Source organism: Anopheles merus, chromosome 3R (genome assembly GCF_017562075.2).
Source record: "Anopheles merus strain MAF chromosome 3R, AmerM5.1, whole genome shotgun sequence".
Lineage (NCBI taxonomy): Eukaryota > Metazoa > Arthropoda > Insecta > Diptera > Culicidae > Anopheles > Anopheles merus.
This window is the reverse complement of record NC_054084.1, coordinates 20,692,292-20,711,167: the sequence shown is the minus strand read 5'-3', so window position 1 is coordinate 20,711,167 and position 18,876 is coordinate 20,692,292. Positions and strand designations below refer to the sequence as shown.

General features: G+C 44.2%; 2 protein-coding genes across 4 annotated transcripts in view; one reads left to right on the top strand and one right to left on the bottom strand.

Moving 5' to 3' along the window:
- Positions 1-4,932: 4,932 nt before the first annotated feature.
- Positions 4,933-9,705, bottom strand: LOC121596963 (DNA repair protein complementing XP-G cells). Its single transcript, XM_041922389.1, has 4 exons — positions 9,501-9,705; positions 9,255-9,430; positions 7,261-9,186; positions 4,933-7,191 (listed from the first exon to the last, which is right to left on the bottom strand). The coding sequence occupies exons 1-4, from the start codon at positions 9,586-9,588 to the stop codon at positions 5,056-5,058; spliced, it is 4,326 nt and encodes a 1,441-aa protein (XP_041778323.1). The 5' UTR covers positions 9,589-9,705; the 3' UTR covers positions 4,933-5,055.
- Positions 9,706-13,302: 3,597 nt separating this feature from the next.
- The window catches only part of LOC121595190, a 63,816-nt gene continuing 58,242 nt past the window's right edge, over positions 13,303-18,876 (top strand). Inside the window, exons 1-2 of one of the 3 annotated variants that reach the window (XM_041918931.1) lie at positions 13,303-13,785; positions 14,729-15,174. The gene's annotated coding sequence lies outside the window, so the exon portion shown is untranslated. Of the gene's footprint in view, positions 13,786-14,253; positions 14,414-14,703; positions 15,175-18,876 lie in introns of those variants that run through there. The other 2 variants (XM_041918935.1, XM_041918932.1) reach the window with 2 other exon arrangements.

Below are 18,876 nucleotides of genomic sequence, written 5' to 3'. Positions count from 1 at the left end.
AATTGGAAGTTATTCGGTAAAATCAACAGTCTCAAAACAGCTATCTTGAGAAAGGAATAAGAGCAATATAATGGCAGAAAGTCTTCAATCTCCATTACCTGGCCGGTACATCATGTCGGTGGTAAATCTGTCAACCGGAGCAACCGTTAAACAAACGTCTAGAGCCCGAGCATCATTCCCTCACGTCCCACCATGTCATCATCTCCGACAATCACTTCCAGCCCCACCGCTTGAGTGGCATTGAGCGGGAAGGGAAAAAGTTTTCTTGCTCCGGTTAAATTACTTAATTGCCATTTTCCGTTTTTCCACAAACAGACGGTGAACAATTAGCATACGGTGCGGTACGGCACGGTATGCACGTCCTCATTACCCAAACCAGCCCGGTCGGTGGACGGTGAAGGTGAAGGAGGGAAACGGGGGAATGAAACCTTCCCACAAGACCTGGCCGGCTTAATAGAGACATCGCTCCTCCTGCCACCAAACTCGCAACGCGGCAGAGAACGTCGTCATTTGCACCCGGCTGGCCGGTCGGTCTGTGTCGACGTCGGCTGTCGTCTTCGGATGTTACTCATTTTCTGCAATCTACAATTCAAATCGTTCTTCTTCTTTTTATTCCACCTTCCTGTCCTATTCGCAGGCAGGCGTGCGGAGAGAAAGAGAGAGAGAGAGAGAAAGGTGGCGTACATCCGTGACCGTGCTACACCGCCCCCCCTCCCCCCACGTGCGCTGTCCACTCAATGTCGTACTAATTCCGATTACTACAAATTGATACCTTCCTTTCGGTACGTGCGCAGGGACATGGAGACGCTTGGTGTTTGGGGCCGGCTTCTGGCTAAGCATACAGGGAGGGTAACCTTTTGACCATTTGGGAGGGACGGTGGTGCATAAATGGTGCAATATTGGAGGTTTGATGTAAAGGTCTGTCGGTGCAATGAGTGGACCATATTCCCATGGTGTGAAATTAAAGTCGTTTACTTATGTCAATCACTTACACTAAGTCAATCACTTGTGACAATCATTTTACTAAATCAACGTCGGTTTAACTGTTTTAAAAGTAAAACTTTGATTGTAATAATAAATGGTGACACAAGAAAGGGAAAATGTACAACCCTAACAAACAGCTTAACGAAAGATTGATAAGTAGCGCGAGTGAAATAACATGTAACGCAGTTTAAACGTTTAGGCCATCGGAGTAATGACTTTTATTTATTTTGAAATTTGAAACCTAAAATGAAAGCAGTGAGTTTTGGCGTCATTGTTTGCCGCTGCGAAGCCAGTGGACGCGAGTTTTGCTTCCTGATATATACATATGTTCATGTTTCTCAAGAACTATTTCACTGTTTTGCGGGTTGTATCGATCTCCCGATCCAGATAACGCATTAATGTAGACACTTGTCCCTCTGTCTTCATTTTTTGCATCTTTTGGAACCTCAAAAATGAACCTGGGCTTTCTTTCGATGCTTTGATGGTTGCCTAATAGTGCTAAGATGTTGGCGACCAAAACGCCGTAACGTTCTTATGCGACGACAAACTTCTGTACTAGGTCAATTTTAGACGCTACGGGATGTTATTCGTTGATCGCGCACGCTTCTAAGTTGGTTGGTTCCCTTTTTGGGCCATCATGGTTAGAGTTCGATTGATGGAGGTGTTAAGGTGAGGTTTTCTATTGTCTCATTGGATACTACTTTTCAAAGTGCAAATAACATTTTGTTAAAGCGGGTAAAGGTAATCCCTTGATAATCCCCTAAATTTGTCAATTTTCAACCGTCAACCGTTCTGTAATTTTAACATTGTTTCAAACACGACAATAAGATTTTCGGAATTAAGGAAATCGCATACGAAATTGTATTTTGATGAGATACACTAAAGCATGGTTACAATATTTTTATTTAAAGTTTTGCATGCGACTTTGCGATGGGGAGAGCATTTGACTTTCGCCAACGCAATACATGCAATACAATGTTTTAAATATAGTAAAATAGCTCCATACATTTTCACGCGATAAATTTTTTATGTTGTTTTATTCGTTCTTCTTAATTTCACACAAATCAGTTGATTTTTCTTCAAACTATTTGAGCGATATTTTCGATCGTATTTGAAAGCAAAAGCGAACATTTAAAACCCCTGTTGTTTTAACGAGAACGACGATTCCACACTGTTGCTGTTTACGAGTTTAACGATTGTCAAAGTGCTTTATCATAAGGAATCAGTTATCACTCTATCTGACATGGCATGACTTGTCCACAAAGCATTTTAATAATTACTGACTCCACGTTTGCTTCGATATTTATTTAGCCATCTATTGCCGATTCTCAAATGATTAAAGATTACAATTAGTTTTTAAAGTAGGTGTCATCAATTTTGAACCATGCTTAGATGATATAATTACAGAAAAACAACAATAATACCTAAGAGGTTTCTAAAAGTTTAAATTGTAATAATTTAAGCGCAATGATAAAAAAACCGCATTCCCCTGGCCCGCGGCACTTGATCATTTGCTTAGTTTGTCCCTTTACCTCAAAAGTTTGCCGACCGCTGCTCTAGGGAGATACTCTGGGGGAGATTATATTCTCAGTACCCAAAAGATTTGTTAAAAATTGATAGAATTTTGATATATTTAGATTGATAGCAGAACATATTTTTAGGCTTAGTTGAAAGATGTTTTTGTATAATGTGTTAAATTCATGCAATATTAATTAATCTTGTTATGTTACATGAATGCTGTAGAAAGTTTGAGCACTATTTTAGGTGCTTATTCGTGTACATGTTATGAATACATCTTTAATACAACAACTGCGTTTTTAATACAACAATGTACGTAAGAGTGACGAAAAAATGATAAAATAATTATAATGTCTGGGAAAATAACATTACCCAAGTGCCACAAATCCACTAAACGACCACTAAACGGCTTCTAAACGACTCAAGTTCTCTACCTAAACGGAATATAGAAAGACTTCGTTTAGCAGACGCCAAACGACTCATGCATTCTAAAAATAGCAAAAAAGCTGGTGGCGCTATCTGTTGGTGGGATACCCCAACCAGTTGAGCTTCATCGCTTGGAGGAGAGCTTTCTCATTTCCTCTGTACTGTTGTATGGTTTCGCATTGAAGTTATGCATCGCTAGAACTAGAACGGCGATACGATTGTTTAAATACTAAACTCCAACGGAAACCACCAGCACTGAAGCAAGTGAGATTTGAGCAATGGTCATTGGTGTTGATACCCACGTATCTAACCACACGACCATTTATGTAGATTTTTGCTCAGAAAGTTAGAAGGCTATATAGGTCATAATAAAATGCAACTTGTCGAAACACATTGCAAGAAAAGGATAGCAATATAATGATGAGTTGTAATACGCCATCTATTGATCAAACCAATGAAGCTGTGGAGCTTTCATTTTTTTTCTATGGATATTCAATTTTCCAGTCGTTTAAGCTTAATCTGTGGCGCTTGGGTATCAATCAATCAACCGTTTATTAATAGGTAGGTGAGGCTACGAACCCCACGTTCAGTCGGGTAGAAAGAGCCATATGATGTCTCGATTGTGGATGATCATCCAACGTAAAAACAAGCAGCAATATTTGGATTGATGTTCAATACTGTGAAGATGTACTGTCTGTCTACTAGCGGCTCTGCTCGTAGTACGCGTTGTGTATTAGGCATATCGATGCATTGGCGAAACCCTTATCTGCTGTTTCGCTGTTGTTCAAACTCCTTTTAATAAATAACTTGAGCTTCTTATTTCGTCTGTAATTATGTAATCTCCAAAAAGCTTCAAGAATAGTGATACAACGTTAATGGCAAAAACCCGCAAAGTAGTGGAAAAACTCTGGTATTCTTCAGAGAGTGTTGGGTTTCATGAATCTTTCGTTGAGATTCGTTCATATTAATCTCTCACATCGAATCTCCAAAGATCCATAAATCTCTAAAGATTCTACAAGAATTTATAAATCTCGTAAGATTCATAAATTCATTAAAATACATAAATCATCAGGAATTCATGAATCTTTAGAGATGTATGATTTTCAAAATGTTGAATTTGCGCGATCCCGTGGTATAGACCGTGGGATGGACCGTCTCTCCGTAACAAAACAAACTATCTGGCTGTGTTGTGCATGGCAAGAAGTCTATAAGCCTTTACAGGCTGGCATGACCACGTAGGTTGTTACGCCAATAAGAAGAATAACAAGAAGCTCAAACTCTATGAATTGTTGGAGATTTATGAATCCCTAGAAGTTCGTGGATATATCGAGATATAAGAATCTCTTGAGATACATGGATCTTTCCAACCGAGATTCAGGTTCATTGATTGAATCTGATTCAGATTTACCACACACTAGTTGGAGCCGGCTTCGTAGTACAGTCTTCAACTCGTACGACTTTAACAACATGCCCGTCATGGGTTCAAGTCCCAAATGGACCGTGCCACCATGCGTGGTGTGTAGGACTGACTGCTATGGGGGGAAATCAATGAGTCACAGAAAGCCAAACCCGCAAGTGGTACATGCAGGACATGCATGCGGTTGTTGAGCCCAAAAGAAGAAGAAGAAGAAGTTTTTGGGTACTCATTTAGTTGCAGAAACGGACATACTACTTGAGTCATTCGAGATAAAGGATGCTAATCTGGGTACGTTTATTTTTCCCGGTATTTACGATCATGGCATGTGGAGAAGAAGAAAGATTAACCACAAGCCAGCACAAAGATCACAGATCTCCACGGTCGAAAGCCATGTTAATAAGATGTAGGACGTAGGACAACACAAGGCACAGAGGAGCAGTACATTTCAGAGTTCGGGAGCCAACAAGTATGGAAAATGCTGGATAATTCAATTTATATTTCTATGACCATCATTATTTTCATTACCGAAACATTTCTCAAATCAAATCCCAAAGCAGTTAGAAAACAACACATTTAAATGCACATGGAATTTATTGGAACTGTTTGAAATTGCTTTTGAAAGAATGCAAAAAATCCCAAACCCCGGGAACTATAACTTTACATCACGCGCATCGTACAAGTTACCCCCACCCCCTCTCCCCCTTCACCCTTCACTTCTTACCATTCGCTTTCAGCTTCTTAAACAATTCGGCCGCCTGCCGCTTCCGTTCCGCCATGATCTGCTCATCCTTCACGCGCTGCGGTATGGCCGGATTAAAGTCCGGCATCTTGTTACCGATTCGCTTTCGTCGCCCTTCGACCGATTCTTGCACCCCCATACTGTCCGCCGACTGTTGGTTAATGTTCGCAATGATTCCACCAATATTCGCCAGCGAATGTGTCGGTCGCTGGACGGTGGAAGGCTCTCCTCCCTCTGGCTGCTGTGTGTCATTGGTGGTCGATTTCGCTGCCGCTTTACGACCACGCTTCGGTTTGGTCGCAGTTCCTGTGGTTGCGGCCTCGTTTGCTTTCTTCCGACCAGCACCACGGCCAGCCTTTTGGGTCGTTTTTGCTGGTTCAACAAAATCATCATCCTCTTCGGCAACGGCCCCCTGTGGAGATTCCTCCTTTTTCTTTTCATCCTCTTCCTCTTCAATCACCTCCAGATCTACTGTCTCGATCGCATTCTTGGCGGCAGCAGGTTGCTTCCGCTTACGACCACCCGGCTGCTTTGCTTTCGCCGGACTTCGCTTCTTCGGTTTCGCTTCCTCCTCCGGGTCGATCTTCCCGGCCATCGTATCCACAGCGTGCTGTACCCGCTTGCTCACCTTCAGCCTGTTGTGCCCGACAGCGCTCTGCACCTTGAAGTAGTTCTTAATCGATGATTGCGATTTACGCTCATCCAACCGCTTCAGCACCGGCAACAGTATATCGTTCGTCTTCGTTTGACTCCAGCCAAACTTTTGGCGCGCATAATCCCGCAACCGGTCAGCGTCCGGGTAGCCCCAGGTGAACTCCTCCTCGCTACAGTCTACCGTCGGCTGCAGGTACGCCTCGACCACCCCGGTGCTCGGGAAACCCTCCCCAATTTCAATGTTCTTAAGCTTCGATTTGAGCGAAATGCGCGTACCGGTTGCACCGTTGCGCCCGTGATGCCACCAGTCGCGGAACTTGCGCAACCCCGACAGCATCGACATCATCTCGGACGTTTCGCCCGGCTGCTCGGGTGTCGGTGGAAAGGAGGCCAGAATTTCCAGCGCCGTCACCGCGCCGATACCGTGTATGCCGGTCGTGTAATCGCTACCGACGAGCAGTGCCAGCTGGATGAGCTTTTTGCGATCCATCTGGAACATCTGCTCGATACCCTCGATCGTAAACTCGAGCACGAGCTTCTGCTGGTTGAAGAAGTTCTTGTACACCTTCTTCCCGCCGAACAGCCAGATGTCACTGTCGTCCGTGATGGTGCCGTCCGTCATGTCGAGCTGGTTCAGGAATGCACACTGCGCTTCCGCCTCCATCGGCGCCACGATGAACGGTACGCCGAAGATCTGCAGCAGCTCCATACAGTCCCGGCGCATCTGCTCCGTTATCGAGAGGCCGATGCGCGACTGCTTGTTCCGTTCGCGCTCCAGCTCACGCTCCGTTTCGGCCAGATTGAGCGCCATGCGCTTTAGCTCGAGCGGTGTGTGTGCTTCCTTGAGCGTGTCGGCCATTTCGGTGATGAGATCTTCCGCCCGGACGGGCTGTGGTTCCGGTGCGGGTGGTGGAGGTGGCGCCTGTTTACTTGTAGACGGTACCGGTTCGGCAGGGAACAGCTCTTTCGCAACGGGCTTACTGGGAGTGGTTTGTTTCGTTGGTTCTGCATCTTCTTCAGCGTTTGCTTTCTTCGCCGAGGGAGGTGTTTTGTTGACGAAGAAGGGTTTCGGCACGCGGGGGATCGATTCCTCCGCTTCGGTTGATTTGTGCGAGTCCTTGCCGGGCGTGCGTGCTATTATTAAATGCTCCAACGTACCTGCCTTGACAGGACTGTCGATGATTTCAATCACAGGAGAAGCTGTGTTGGTTCCTTCTGCCTCTTTAGACGTTGAAGGAGATTTCGTTAATGATTCTTCATATCCAATAGTTGTTATGGGAGATTTTGACTTCAATACATCATCTTCGGTTGCAGCTGAAGGTGATTTAGCTTCCTCTTTCTTATCATTCTGCGACTCAATCTGCTTGGTGGGTGTTTTTTCCGCATCTAAATCAGCTTCATAAATAATGGTAGCCTCACTATCGTTCTCCTCATCCTCGTTATGAACCTTGGGCTGTAATGGAAAAAAGAAATAAATAAATACAATTTATAAATACAGCAACACTATCACATTATCCATTACCTCTTCACTATTCGCCACAACAGCATCCAGATTAATTTCATCCAATTTGAATGCGTTAGCACTCGCTTTTAGCTCTTCCAGCTGTTGCTTGAGCGTTTCGCTAATACTTTTCAGATCCGTACCGGGCAGAACCGGATCCGGTACGGGCAGAACCGGCTGGCCAAGTATACTCCCCAGATCGATCACTGGCGGAGCTTTCTTCAGATTTTCCAGCTCCTCCTTTAGCTGCGCATTTATAGTTTCTACCTTCTTTATCTTTAACCCGGTAAACGGTTTCGGAGCTACTGCACCGTCCACACACGGCTGTTTGTCGCTATCGGAGCTGTTGTTCTCATGCTGCTCCTGCATAATTTCATTCACTTGCTTCTTCGGTATGCTAATCATCGGTGCATTCGGTCCATCCGGGCGATTGACTTCCTTTTCGCCCTTCTCCTTCACTGGCGTCTCAGGCGCCTCCTTCTTTACGGTGAAAATGTCCGCAAATATATCGTCCTGGTCGCACACTCCTATTTCTTCCGGCTTGATGACCACCTGCACCACTTCCTTTTTCTTCGAGGACCCTGCCTGGGACAGCTGTTGCAGATCATCGATCGTAAAGTCTACGATCGGATTGTAGTGCGGTTTAAAATGGTTCGTGCTGTTCAGCGGAAGTGAAATTCCTGTCACCGAATCGTTCAAATTATCCTCCGGCACATCGACAAAGTCCGAGTCGGATTCGGTTTCCGCGTCGCTATCTTCCGCCCCTTCTGACGGTGGTTTTGCTTCTGTCTTCTTTTCTGACTCTTTGATCGATTCCAGTATCATCTCTTGCTCTTCCCGTATTTCCGTTAGAGTCGCACGTTCCCGTTCCACAGTGGACGGCTCCTCGCTGGGGACAAACATTTGTGACATCGATTCGTTAATGTCCCCACTATCAACGTCCTGCGTTTGGTGCAGCAGCTCGTTAAACTCTTCCGTCGTAAGCCCACCGTACTCGAGCATAAAACCGCGCGCCAAGCTTTGTGCTGCGTTTCCCAGCAACCGCTTTTGCGTGCGCGACATGCGCAACTCATCCTCGTCCAGCTCAATGACGGCGTGCGGCGTTTCGTCCTGCATTAGCGACATTTTAATGGCCAGCTGCAGATCCTCGTCCATCTCTTTATCGTCTGCCTCCTCCTGCAGCTGGCTGTAAACTTCATCTTTGGAAATTTTGGGCACTTTCGGTGGTGCCGGTGCAAGCTTTTCAGCCTCTTCGCGGGCTTTCGCCTTCTCTATCGCCTTCTGCACGTCTCGCACCAGCAGAAAGCGTGTGTTTTCATCCGATGCGATTTTCTGTGCCGCACGGTTGGAAGACGTTTCTACGCCTTCCTCGTTTAGCAGCGATTCGAGCTCGGTTAGCGAGAGGCATTTACCGCCCATTTCCTTTTCCGCTTCCTCCAGCTCTACCTGCACCTGGCGCCGCTTAAGCAAGCGTTTCATTTGGAAGGATGAAAACGAATCGCTCTGCACCGGGAGCTCGTGCAGCCGTCCCCAGGAGGATTGTTTGCGCGTTTCCTTGATGTCGTTCAGAATCTCGTGCCGCACATCGGCCGGCAGATTCTTGAAGTACACGCTCGTCACATCGATGGCGTTCAGGTTCAGGTGATAGTAATGCCGGGAAGCTTTCTCATCCATCGAACTGTCGCTTCGGTCTAGGTCGATCGGCTCCTCCGGTGCTTTGAGCGGTGGAAGCTTAAACATTGCGTCCGGTTCCTCTTCACGGTCGGCCTGCTTGCTGGTGCTGGGACCACCGTTCGTGATTGCTTTCTTGGAGGGCGAGATGAGAATGTTGGTGGCCGAACCGAGCGCCTGCTGGACGACCTTTTCCTTGGCGAGCGTTTCCAGCAGCAGCTGCTGTATGCGGTCAGCTTCATTCTGATAGTTGTTTTTGCTCTGTTGACGCTTGGCCTGCAATGGGAAGAACAGTGTTAGATGACTACCCTTTGATGTGCCGCCACCCAAACCATGCCACTTACGATCGTTTGTTTCTTTAGCAGTGGAGCACCGCCGTCGAACACGAATATCGGTTTGATGCGATAGTACATCAGCTTGCACAGCCGATGGAACAGACCGAGCACGTGAGCGTTCGGCAATGCGCTGCCCTTCGAGTCCTGAAATCCTTTCACCACCTGGTGCAACCAAATCGAAATATCTGCCAAGGCCAGAACGAAACAGTTAGAACTTCCTTTCCAAACCACACACAAACACGCGCCCATTCTTACCTACGGCTAACACTTTGTTCTCGAGTGTGTCTAGTGGAACCGGCTTGCCGGACTGTTCGATTAACTTCCAGAGCCCTGTAACTCCCATTTCGAGGCCGCTTTAGTCAGGCAGGATGTGTGCAAATCGGCAACACCACAATTCGCGCCGTTCTGTGCATAAACATTACTCACACACACACCTGGCGGCACAACGACAGCACAGGAATCTTCCTGAATGACAGATGCCGGCATATACAGGTAGTTCCCGCGATAAGCGGTACCTTCTATATGAAGATTTGGTGATACGCGGTTTCTAAATTTGACAGTTTTTTTTTTTAGCAAATTTTACTGATTTGACACATCAACTGTAAAAATATAATAATTTCCCTCTAGATTTTCGCGGAAATTCACAATACGCAGTTTCTTCTCGGTCTGCATTAATAGCGTATTTCGGGGACAACTTGTACAAAACAAAACTTGTGCAAGATAGTTCTGTTTATAGGCGCGGGTTCAAAAGCTTAACTCCAAAGAAATCACCGTGGTCGACCGTGCATCGTGTTGGTGGTCAAATTATATATTTTTTTAAATTTAATTTACATTTTATCTTGTTCTTCTTCTTGTTTCGCTCAACAACCGATGCCGGTCAAGGCCTGCCAACCCACTTGTGGGGTTGGCTTTCAGTGACTTATTGATTTCCCCCATAGCAGGATAGTCAGTCCTACGTATGGTGGCACGGTCTATTTGGGGCTTGAACCCATGACGGGCATGTTGTTAAGTCGTACAAGTTGACGACTGTACCATGAGACCGGCTCACATTTTATCTAGATGTTGTTAAAAATGTATGGATTTTTATCATCCATATAAGCAGTGTATGCATAGTTTATAAAAAAAAATTCCCTACCCGCAAATTTCCGTTAAATGCCTTCTAATCGCCTTGTAATCGCCGGCGAATTGAAGGCGATCAGCAGTGCATTTAGCAGTAATTAAATGCCTTTGAAATATGTCAATGAAAAATTTCGCTTTTAATTTGAAATTTGAAATTGCAACTGTCAAAAGAAAAACCTTACAAGCGTCTTCAGCACTGCACTGTTGTAGTGTTCCCAGATATGAGCGTGAGATTCGATAGCACGATTTACGTGTTATGTTCTCTTGCGTTAAGCTCTGAGCTATTTCACCTTATTAAAGATGATCTACATTATTCGGTTGTTAAAGACCAACTCATTGAAAGGTGATAATATATCAAACTCATTTCGATAACTAAAATAAAAGGAAAAATGAGATACATATTTCTCCCATCCTGATAATGAACGGTGAACATAGTGTAATTATTATGTTTTTTTAAAAAGGTATTATTTTAATTTCGCTTCACATAAATTTTGTTTAAAGTAATTATAGTAAGAAAAAATTAATTTAAAAAGAAATAAACGCAGAAAAAAGATTATAAAAATCTGGATTTGAACACACGCTTTTTCGGATCGGAACCAAAAGCGTTGTCACTGCTCTATTTGGCAGTTACATTGGTACAGGTGCAAATTCAGTATATAAACAAGCTAAGATGGCGGCAAGCTATCTGTTCTCCTTGAATCAAAAAGTTGAAAGATTTCGAAGAGAACCCGTTACAGCCGTGAAAGTTTCGGTTGAAATCTTTATTCGCCTTCTAAGGCGACTAAGGCCTTAAATGCCTTCTGAATGCCTTCAAAGCCGTTTAATGCTGGTAGGGTTATCAGCACTTTGATCGTACCTGTGTCATAAGATCGTTAGGACCGTTAATTCAGTAGCATAAAAAAATCAGTTTATTTTTGAAAAGCTCAAGTTTTCACTCTGGCTCCACCAAATGAGTGTTTAAAGGTACTCCGTTTTATAGTTATTTGAACCTAAGAATATAGGCTGACTTGATGTTTCGTCTTTAACGACACAGTCCTTTGTTGTGTTCAACGTAATGTCTCGTCGGTTATGTGATATTACATAGTCTGTTCTGTTTTGTTCTTAAGATCTGGTCTAATGGTCTTTGGCTCGTGTTACAGTCGTCAACTCGTACGACTTAACAACATGGGTTCAAACCTCGAATGGACCGTCCCTACCCGCAAATTTCCATTAAATGCCTTCTAATCGCCTTGTAATCGCCGGCGAATTGAAGGCGATCAGCAGTGCATTTAGCAGTAATTAAATGCCTTTGAAATATGTCAATGAAAAATTTCGCTTTTAATTTGAAATTTGAAATTGCAACTGTCAAAAGAAAACCTTACAAGTGTCTTCAGCACTGCACTGTTGTAGTGTTCCCAGATATGAGCGTGAGATTCGATAGCACGATTTACGTGTTATGTTCTCTTGCGTTAAGCTCTGAGCTATTTCACTTTATTAAAGATGGTCTACATTATTCGGTTGTTAAAGACCAACTCATTGAAAGGTGATAATATATCAAACTCATTTCGATAACTAAAATAAAAAGAAAAATGAGATACATATTTCTCCCATCCTGATAATGAACGGTGAACAAAGTGTAATTATTATGTTTTTTTAAAAGGTATTATTTTAATTTCGCTTCACATAAATTTTGTTTAAAGTAATTATAGTAAGAAAAAATTAATTTAAAAAGAAATAAACGCAGAAAAAAGATCATAAAAATCTGGATTTGAACACACGCTTTCTCGGTTCGGAACCAAAAGCGTTGTCACTGCTCTATTTGGCAGTTACATTGATACAGGTGCAAATTCAGTATATAAACAAGCTAAGATGGCGGCAAGCTATCTGTTCTCCTTGAATCAAAAAGTTTAAAGATTTCGAAGAGAACCCGTTACAGCCGTGAAAGTTTCGGTTGAAATCTTTATTCGCCTTCTAAGGCGACTAAGGCCTTAAATGCCTTCTGAATGCCTTCAAAGCCGTTTAATGCTGGTAGGGGTGCTCCCATATGTAGGACTGACTATCCTGTTGTGTGTAATCAGTAAGTGCCAAGCCCAGTATTAGTACAGGCAGGCTTTGACTAACAGCGGTTGTTGTGCCAAAAGCAGAATAAGGTCTAACACCACCGACAAACCGACGTGACACTTCGAACAAAATGAGCTTCAAAAGTTGTCTCCTTATTTCAAATGAAAATACGTTAAACACTAGCGCCATCTCTATAATGATTCGCATACTACACTGACACAGAGAAGAAACTGCTAAACCCCCTTTTTGTTTTTCTTCGCAAATTCTAATGCGTATTGTTTTATGTACTTCTCACATCTTTTGCATTGATTTGGAAACTTATAAAATGATTTTTCCTGGGTGTTTGGTCCAATAATTCTCACAAAATCTTGCCTCACACTTCCTTCGCAATTTGTATTTAGAAAAGTTGTTTACATTGAAGCAGCAGTGAACAGAGCTTACTTTGACAGAAGTGTTCGCCTCACTGGTAAATGACAGTACGTTCATGTGGGACACTTTTGTAACGCCAGTGTCACGTCGGTTTGTCGGTGCTAACACTGCTGCTAGGCGACCATTTTTTGTACAGCGACAAATTTTCTGCGAGCTCTTTGTTCTAAAACAACTTCTCAGTTTTAGAACAGAATCGGAATTTTTCTCAGAAAGGCAACGCTCGCGTTTCGCGACATTACGAACGAAGCCCTATATTCGGGCTAAACAAGGACGGTTTGACAAATAGAAAGGGTCGCCAAAATTTTCGCGAAAGATTTTTTGGCTCGTTTAGAAGCAGTGTAATGGACATTGAATTCTTAAAAAAATACAAGCTTTAGACTGTACAACGTATACTGTGAATATACGTTTCCATCTGCTACTCAAGCTCAAGTAGGCTCTGGGAAACGCAGAGCAAAATCAAAAGGTCCTAGGACACAACATATTTGGTCGCCAACTTCTTGATCGCAACCTTCTTGATCACAAACATATTGGTCGCAAACTTCTTGGTCGCAAACTATTCGTTTGCTTAATTATTGGTCGCAAATCCTTTGGCCACAAAATCCTTTGGTTGCAAAATTCTTGGTCGCATATCTTTGATTGCAAAATGCTCGAAAAGCTGGGACAGCCCGGCTGTATTGCTGGTTTAGGAGTGAACAATATAAAATGGGCGAAGAGTAGGCATGGGAAATTAAATTCCTCTACATTTAAATATTTTGGACAGCGATCTAGTAAACATAGGAGAACGATGAAGGGTGAAGATTTCTACGAGGAACGAGTCATTCTAACAATTGGTTTACGAGAGGAAAGTCTTTTTTAATTATTGAATCTTGAAACAATTGGTGCAAGGCAGTGTAAATAAAAAAAAAACAACGTAAAAATCTTTTTGAATACAACAAACCAACAAACTTTGAGGGTAAGTTTACCAATATTCTATATAACCTCCTTTAGAAACTTGACCTCACGCTCGCGCATTCTTTGTCGTAGTGAAAATCTCATCCGTCAGAATTTCCCAACCAATCACCATTCTCATCTCATCTCTCAAACTCTCTCCCTCTCTCGCAATCTCATCCATTTTCCACGCACAAAAAACAGCTGCTACTTAGCGCAGCATCCGCTCTTCTCACAAAACAACACCAACACCAGCTCGCCGGAGCAGATGCGAACACGTACGGCTGCTCTGGGTCCGGCTCGTTCTCGCGCGCTGTCTCGCCAGACGTGTACAGACTCTCGTGCGGGAAAGAGGACGTCCCGTGTCAGTCAGGCCACTCAGCGGCACTGTTTCCACCGTGTCCCTAGTGCCTATAGAGTGCCTACTATCGTTTGGGAAGTCTGGGAACGACAGACGCGCGAGGTACGACAAACGCGAATTGTGAGTCAAGTGTGCGGGGAAATGTTATTCCCAGTTGAACCACTTTTCCTCTTCGTTCGGTGTGAGTGAACGAGTTCGTGCGGGCGAAAAAAAAACAACCCTGGACGGACCTCCTCCATTATGTGGTGACTGTCAGTGAGGTGCATTAAGTCCTCCGCAAGGACGTATGGGTGTGAGTGTGTATGTCTCGTACGTGTGCTGCTTTAAGTGCATTAAATTCCAAACAGGATTAAGTGTGGATAGTTTTCATGATTAACGGGAGCTCGAGATAGAACCTCTCTCCGTACGTACGCGCGTGTGTGTGAGAAAGAGAGATAGAGAGCGTGAAAGTAATCGTCGTGATTTTGAACGTCCCATTCCCGTCCCGCTTATTTCCCCGCATGTTAAACAAACCCCAGTGAATGTGTGTGCAGTTCCTCCGAAACTCCCTTGTGTTCGAGTGAGAAGCTGGTATGGTCCTGCGTTCGTTTCTTTTTTTTTATTTTAGAACCGCACGCCACTGCCAAACCGCCGGACAAAACGCGTGAAGTGGTCCGGTTGAGAGAAGTGTGCACAGGCCACAGTTTGATGGAGAGTGAGAATGACAGTTCACGGCTAATCTGCTCGTACACTACGGCGGTGCCGGGAGCGCGAGGTAGAGCGAGAGATCAATTCAGCGCATCCAAGAAAGACGCGAAATCGTCGCCTACTGCTGTGCTACACGTTGCCTCGAAATAAAGCGTAAGCGGACCAACGGCACAACAACAACCACAACAACAAAAGTCTGGGTAACCATGTAGCGCAGCGACAGTGCTCCAAACAGCCAAGTGGTGGTAGTAGGCCAGCATGCGGCATCCCCACCATCATTAGGTGTGGAGCACAGCATCATTATTTGCTCGATCTCTCGTACGGTACGATTTGTCTACCGTTCGGGGCTGTCACAAGCTATAGGAGGTAAAAAAAAGTCAGAATACAGTAAGAGAGAAGTAGATGGAAAGATAGAGAGAGAGAAAAAAGGGGGAGAAAGGAAAACATACATTCACCACCCTGCCGGGCAGGATAAGCAGGAAGCTAATAATGGTGTGTGCGGTGTGTGTGTGTGTCAACTTTTCGGCTAGGCCGGATGATATGTGTGGTGATTGCGTGCGAAAAAGTCCGGCCAACCAGTGGGAAAAATGAATGAAAAAACGACTCCCTCCCACTCACAGAACCCAGCGCGTGGTGGGCGAGAAGAGAAACAAGAAGCGCCGAGAGCAGAGCGAGAAAACAAGAAACAATTCAAATAACTTTTGTAAGTGGATAGACTCGCCAAGTGGTTCCTCAAGCGGCGAGCACGCACCGGGGAAACGTTGGTGATTGCTGATGATGGTTGTTTTATTTTGCGGCTTGCAAAAGTATAAAATCTCCCTATCGGCAGCCAAAATCAAACGGAACAGCTAATCTTCCAACAACTTCCGGTGGGTTTTATGCATGTCGGCGGTAAACGGCGCTGCAAGCCGAATTGGGGTGAGAAAGTGGAGGGTGCAGACGGCCCAACAAAACTGGACAATTTTATCCTTCGTTAATCCGAAGCATGATCTGCGTTACAAATTTTTGAATTAATTTTCGTAGATTTTTTTGTGTCGTCGTGGCTGTTTGCTGTCATCGTGAGTTTGTCGCATGCTTGTGCCCAACCGTGTTGTCGGGAGGGGGCCCTTCCTGGAGGGAATCGAGCTGACAAGAACAGCGCAGCGTAATGCAATATCCTGTCCGAGAGGATGTACTTGGCTCCCCATTTCCAGTTCAGTGTCAGATTTTTTTTGTTTTGTTTTATTCCATCCCACTTACCTTGTTTCAGGTTTTATCAGAGATTGCTTTTGCTTGAGACAGCTTTTCGTTCGAAGTTGCTAGCGCTCTCTCTCTTTCATTTGCTCTTTTTTTGTTCTTCGAGAGTAGAGGTAGCGCTTTTCCAACTTTCCATCCATGGTGGCAGAGTCTCCATGGTAACTAGCGCACAAGAAACAAGGCAACACACACACACACACACACACACACACACACACACACACACACACACACACACACACACAGCCCGTAAGCCAGCGTGCCAGCGTCAACAAGATTTGCAAACTAACGCAACACGAGGGCAGCAGTAAGCGCCAACACACCATCATCGTCGTCAGTTGCTGTTGCTCACTTGCTTAGCACCTTACATGAAGCTGGCAGAATATACGACAAAACAGGAACAGAAAAGAAAGCACCTTTATTTCACAGAATCAGCTTTTTTAATCCTACCAGGCGCTTCTTCCCACAATGTGATGGAGCGTGTAGTAAAAGCAATGAAAAAATACATCCACCTCCATCGCCGGGTTCAGTGCCTCAAAGTGCCATTTTTCACATAGTCTCAGATGTTTACCTAGTTTTGCTGCTAGGCTCCTCCTTCCTTCCCTTTTTTTGTTCTTGTCCGCTTTGCCCTGCCTGTACGCGTGGGCAAATTATTGTCGCATCCGCTTGCAGGTAGGATATTCCATCTTGTCACAGGAACTGACGCGCCGTTGACATTTCGTCCCGTCAATCTGCGCCTTCACATCCGGATGGGACGATGAAGCGCGCATGATGGAATCATCACGGTGCGTTCCATCGCCCGCGAGCAGCTCCTTTCCTCTCTTTCTCCGTCTTAGCACAACCACACATACACACAGACACACACCAACCAAACCACCAACACGAGCGCCAATGTTTCTAAATGATCAATTTCCTACTGATTACGTATTCTTTGGAGGTTTGCCTAGCCTGGTTAGTAGCAGCAGCATTGGCGGCGGTGATGGTGATGGAAAGGAAACGGGTGGCGAGAGGAGGGGAATGAGAGCAAGGGGAATAACGTCAAGGCAAACGGACAGGTGGAACGAGCCGTGTACAATCCGGGGGAAGAAAATAATCAACTAAAGGCCGCAGGATTGGGCCTTCGACACCTGTTAGTCTGAGTGGAGCGTGAAGTGTAATTGAACACAGTACGGAGGGGGAGGGGAGGAGTGAGGAGTGGAGCGGTGCGGGGCAAATGGGGCAAGTGGTTTGCACTGGTTCGTTCATCGTTCGACGTCTCGTTGGTCGTGGATCGCTGGTAGGTGATAAGTGAGCGCGTGTATGACGACTGGCCATTCGAACGTATGATGTATTTGTAGCATATCTTATATCATGCGATTTGATCATTGCCGGGGATGGGGAGAGGGGGGGGGGGAGAGGAGTTTAAGACGAATTTCATTGACGCAAGTTACCGACACGCGCTGGCAAACGAAATGTTATATATTGCCTGACGTTGCTACAGGTACGGCTTGGTTGGTGTAATTAAAATTTTCCCGACTTCATGTTACTAAAATTCAAATTATACTAATTTATAATTAAAACTGGATTGTACAAGTCCCTAAAAAAAAAAAAAGATGTTGTCAAGTTAAGCAAAATGCGTGAGTTATGAATTCCTCTACACATTCGGTCGATAATTATCGTTCGATTAGCAAGCTAAATTGACGAAAGAAGTAGTATGAGAAAGTTACAGTACTATCTATTCCAAGCAAAATGAGTGTTTATATCAGGTGGGCTTATGGTGTTCTTCCTCACCAATACATCGACACACACTTTGACAGTTTTTTCCATAACAAAACCTAGTATGCCTTGAAGTTTAAACGGTATTTCGCAGGAAAGAGATGTGGTTTTTCTGGAGCCGTAGCACGAAGAAAGAAGCCAAAAAACTTACCAGGCGGCCAGTTATTGGATTAAAACGAAGATTTGAAGGTTACAGGATTTCAAAATTACCATTTTCTTCACAAAATCTGATACATCGACAACAATTGTCGAATCCGTTCAGCCAGCATGCAGTGTACCAGCCGAACCAAATATGATATTATACTTAAAGTAAGGAACTTATCACAGTGTCTGTATATATATCCTTTCAGCAGACCACCAATTTATCTCAACTATCGTGTACGATTATGAATATTCTGGATAGACTTAGTAGTGAGTTTATAGAACAATCATAAAAGCATCCAGTTTGTTATGGATCTAGCTGTCAAAACAGGTTTTATTCCTTTTTTCGTTTTTAGACGTCAAATTGCACTGGATAAGCTCCATCTGATACATCAACTAACTTTGATTCCAAAGCTCAGAGTTAACAACTAAGCCTTCTTCTTCTTCTTCTTTTTTGGCACAATATTACCGTTTTCGGTCTCCCTGTACCACTACTAGTGGAGCTTGGCTTTGCTTTCAATGACTTATTGCAGAAAGCTCAGTTCTACATATGAGCGGTAAGGCCCATGCAGGGTTTGAACCCATGACGACGGGCAAGTTGTTAAGGTGTACGAGTTGACGACTGCACCACGAGATCGGCCGAGACAAAGCTCACAAACAGTGGCTTTTATTGAAATGTTTCCTATCGGGAATATAATGTTCATTCACATTTTTGTTTGATCGTTTTCCTCCTTTGTGGATATAATAGCCTTTTTAAAACCAAGCGTAACTCAAATACCTCCCGTATCTCTCGTCGAATGCCTCATATTTCGACCAAAATATATTTCAAATGAATGGTTACTTTACATAAGTTATAGTGAATCTCGACCCCAAATGTACAACTGATAAAAAATAAGCTGAGAACCCCTTTTTTTTTAACCGAAGAGCTGTTAGCAC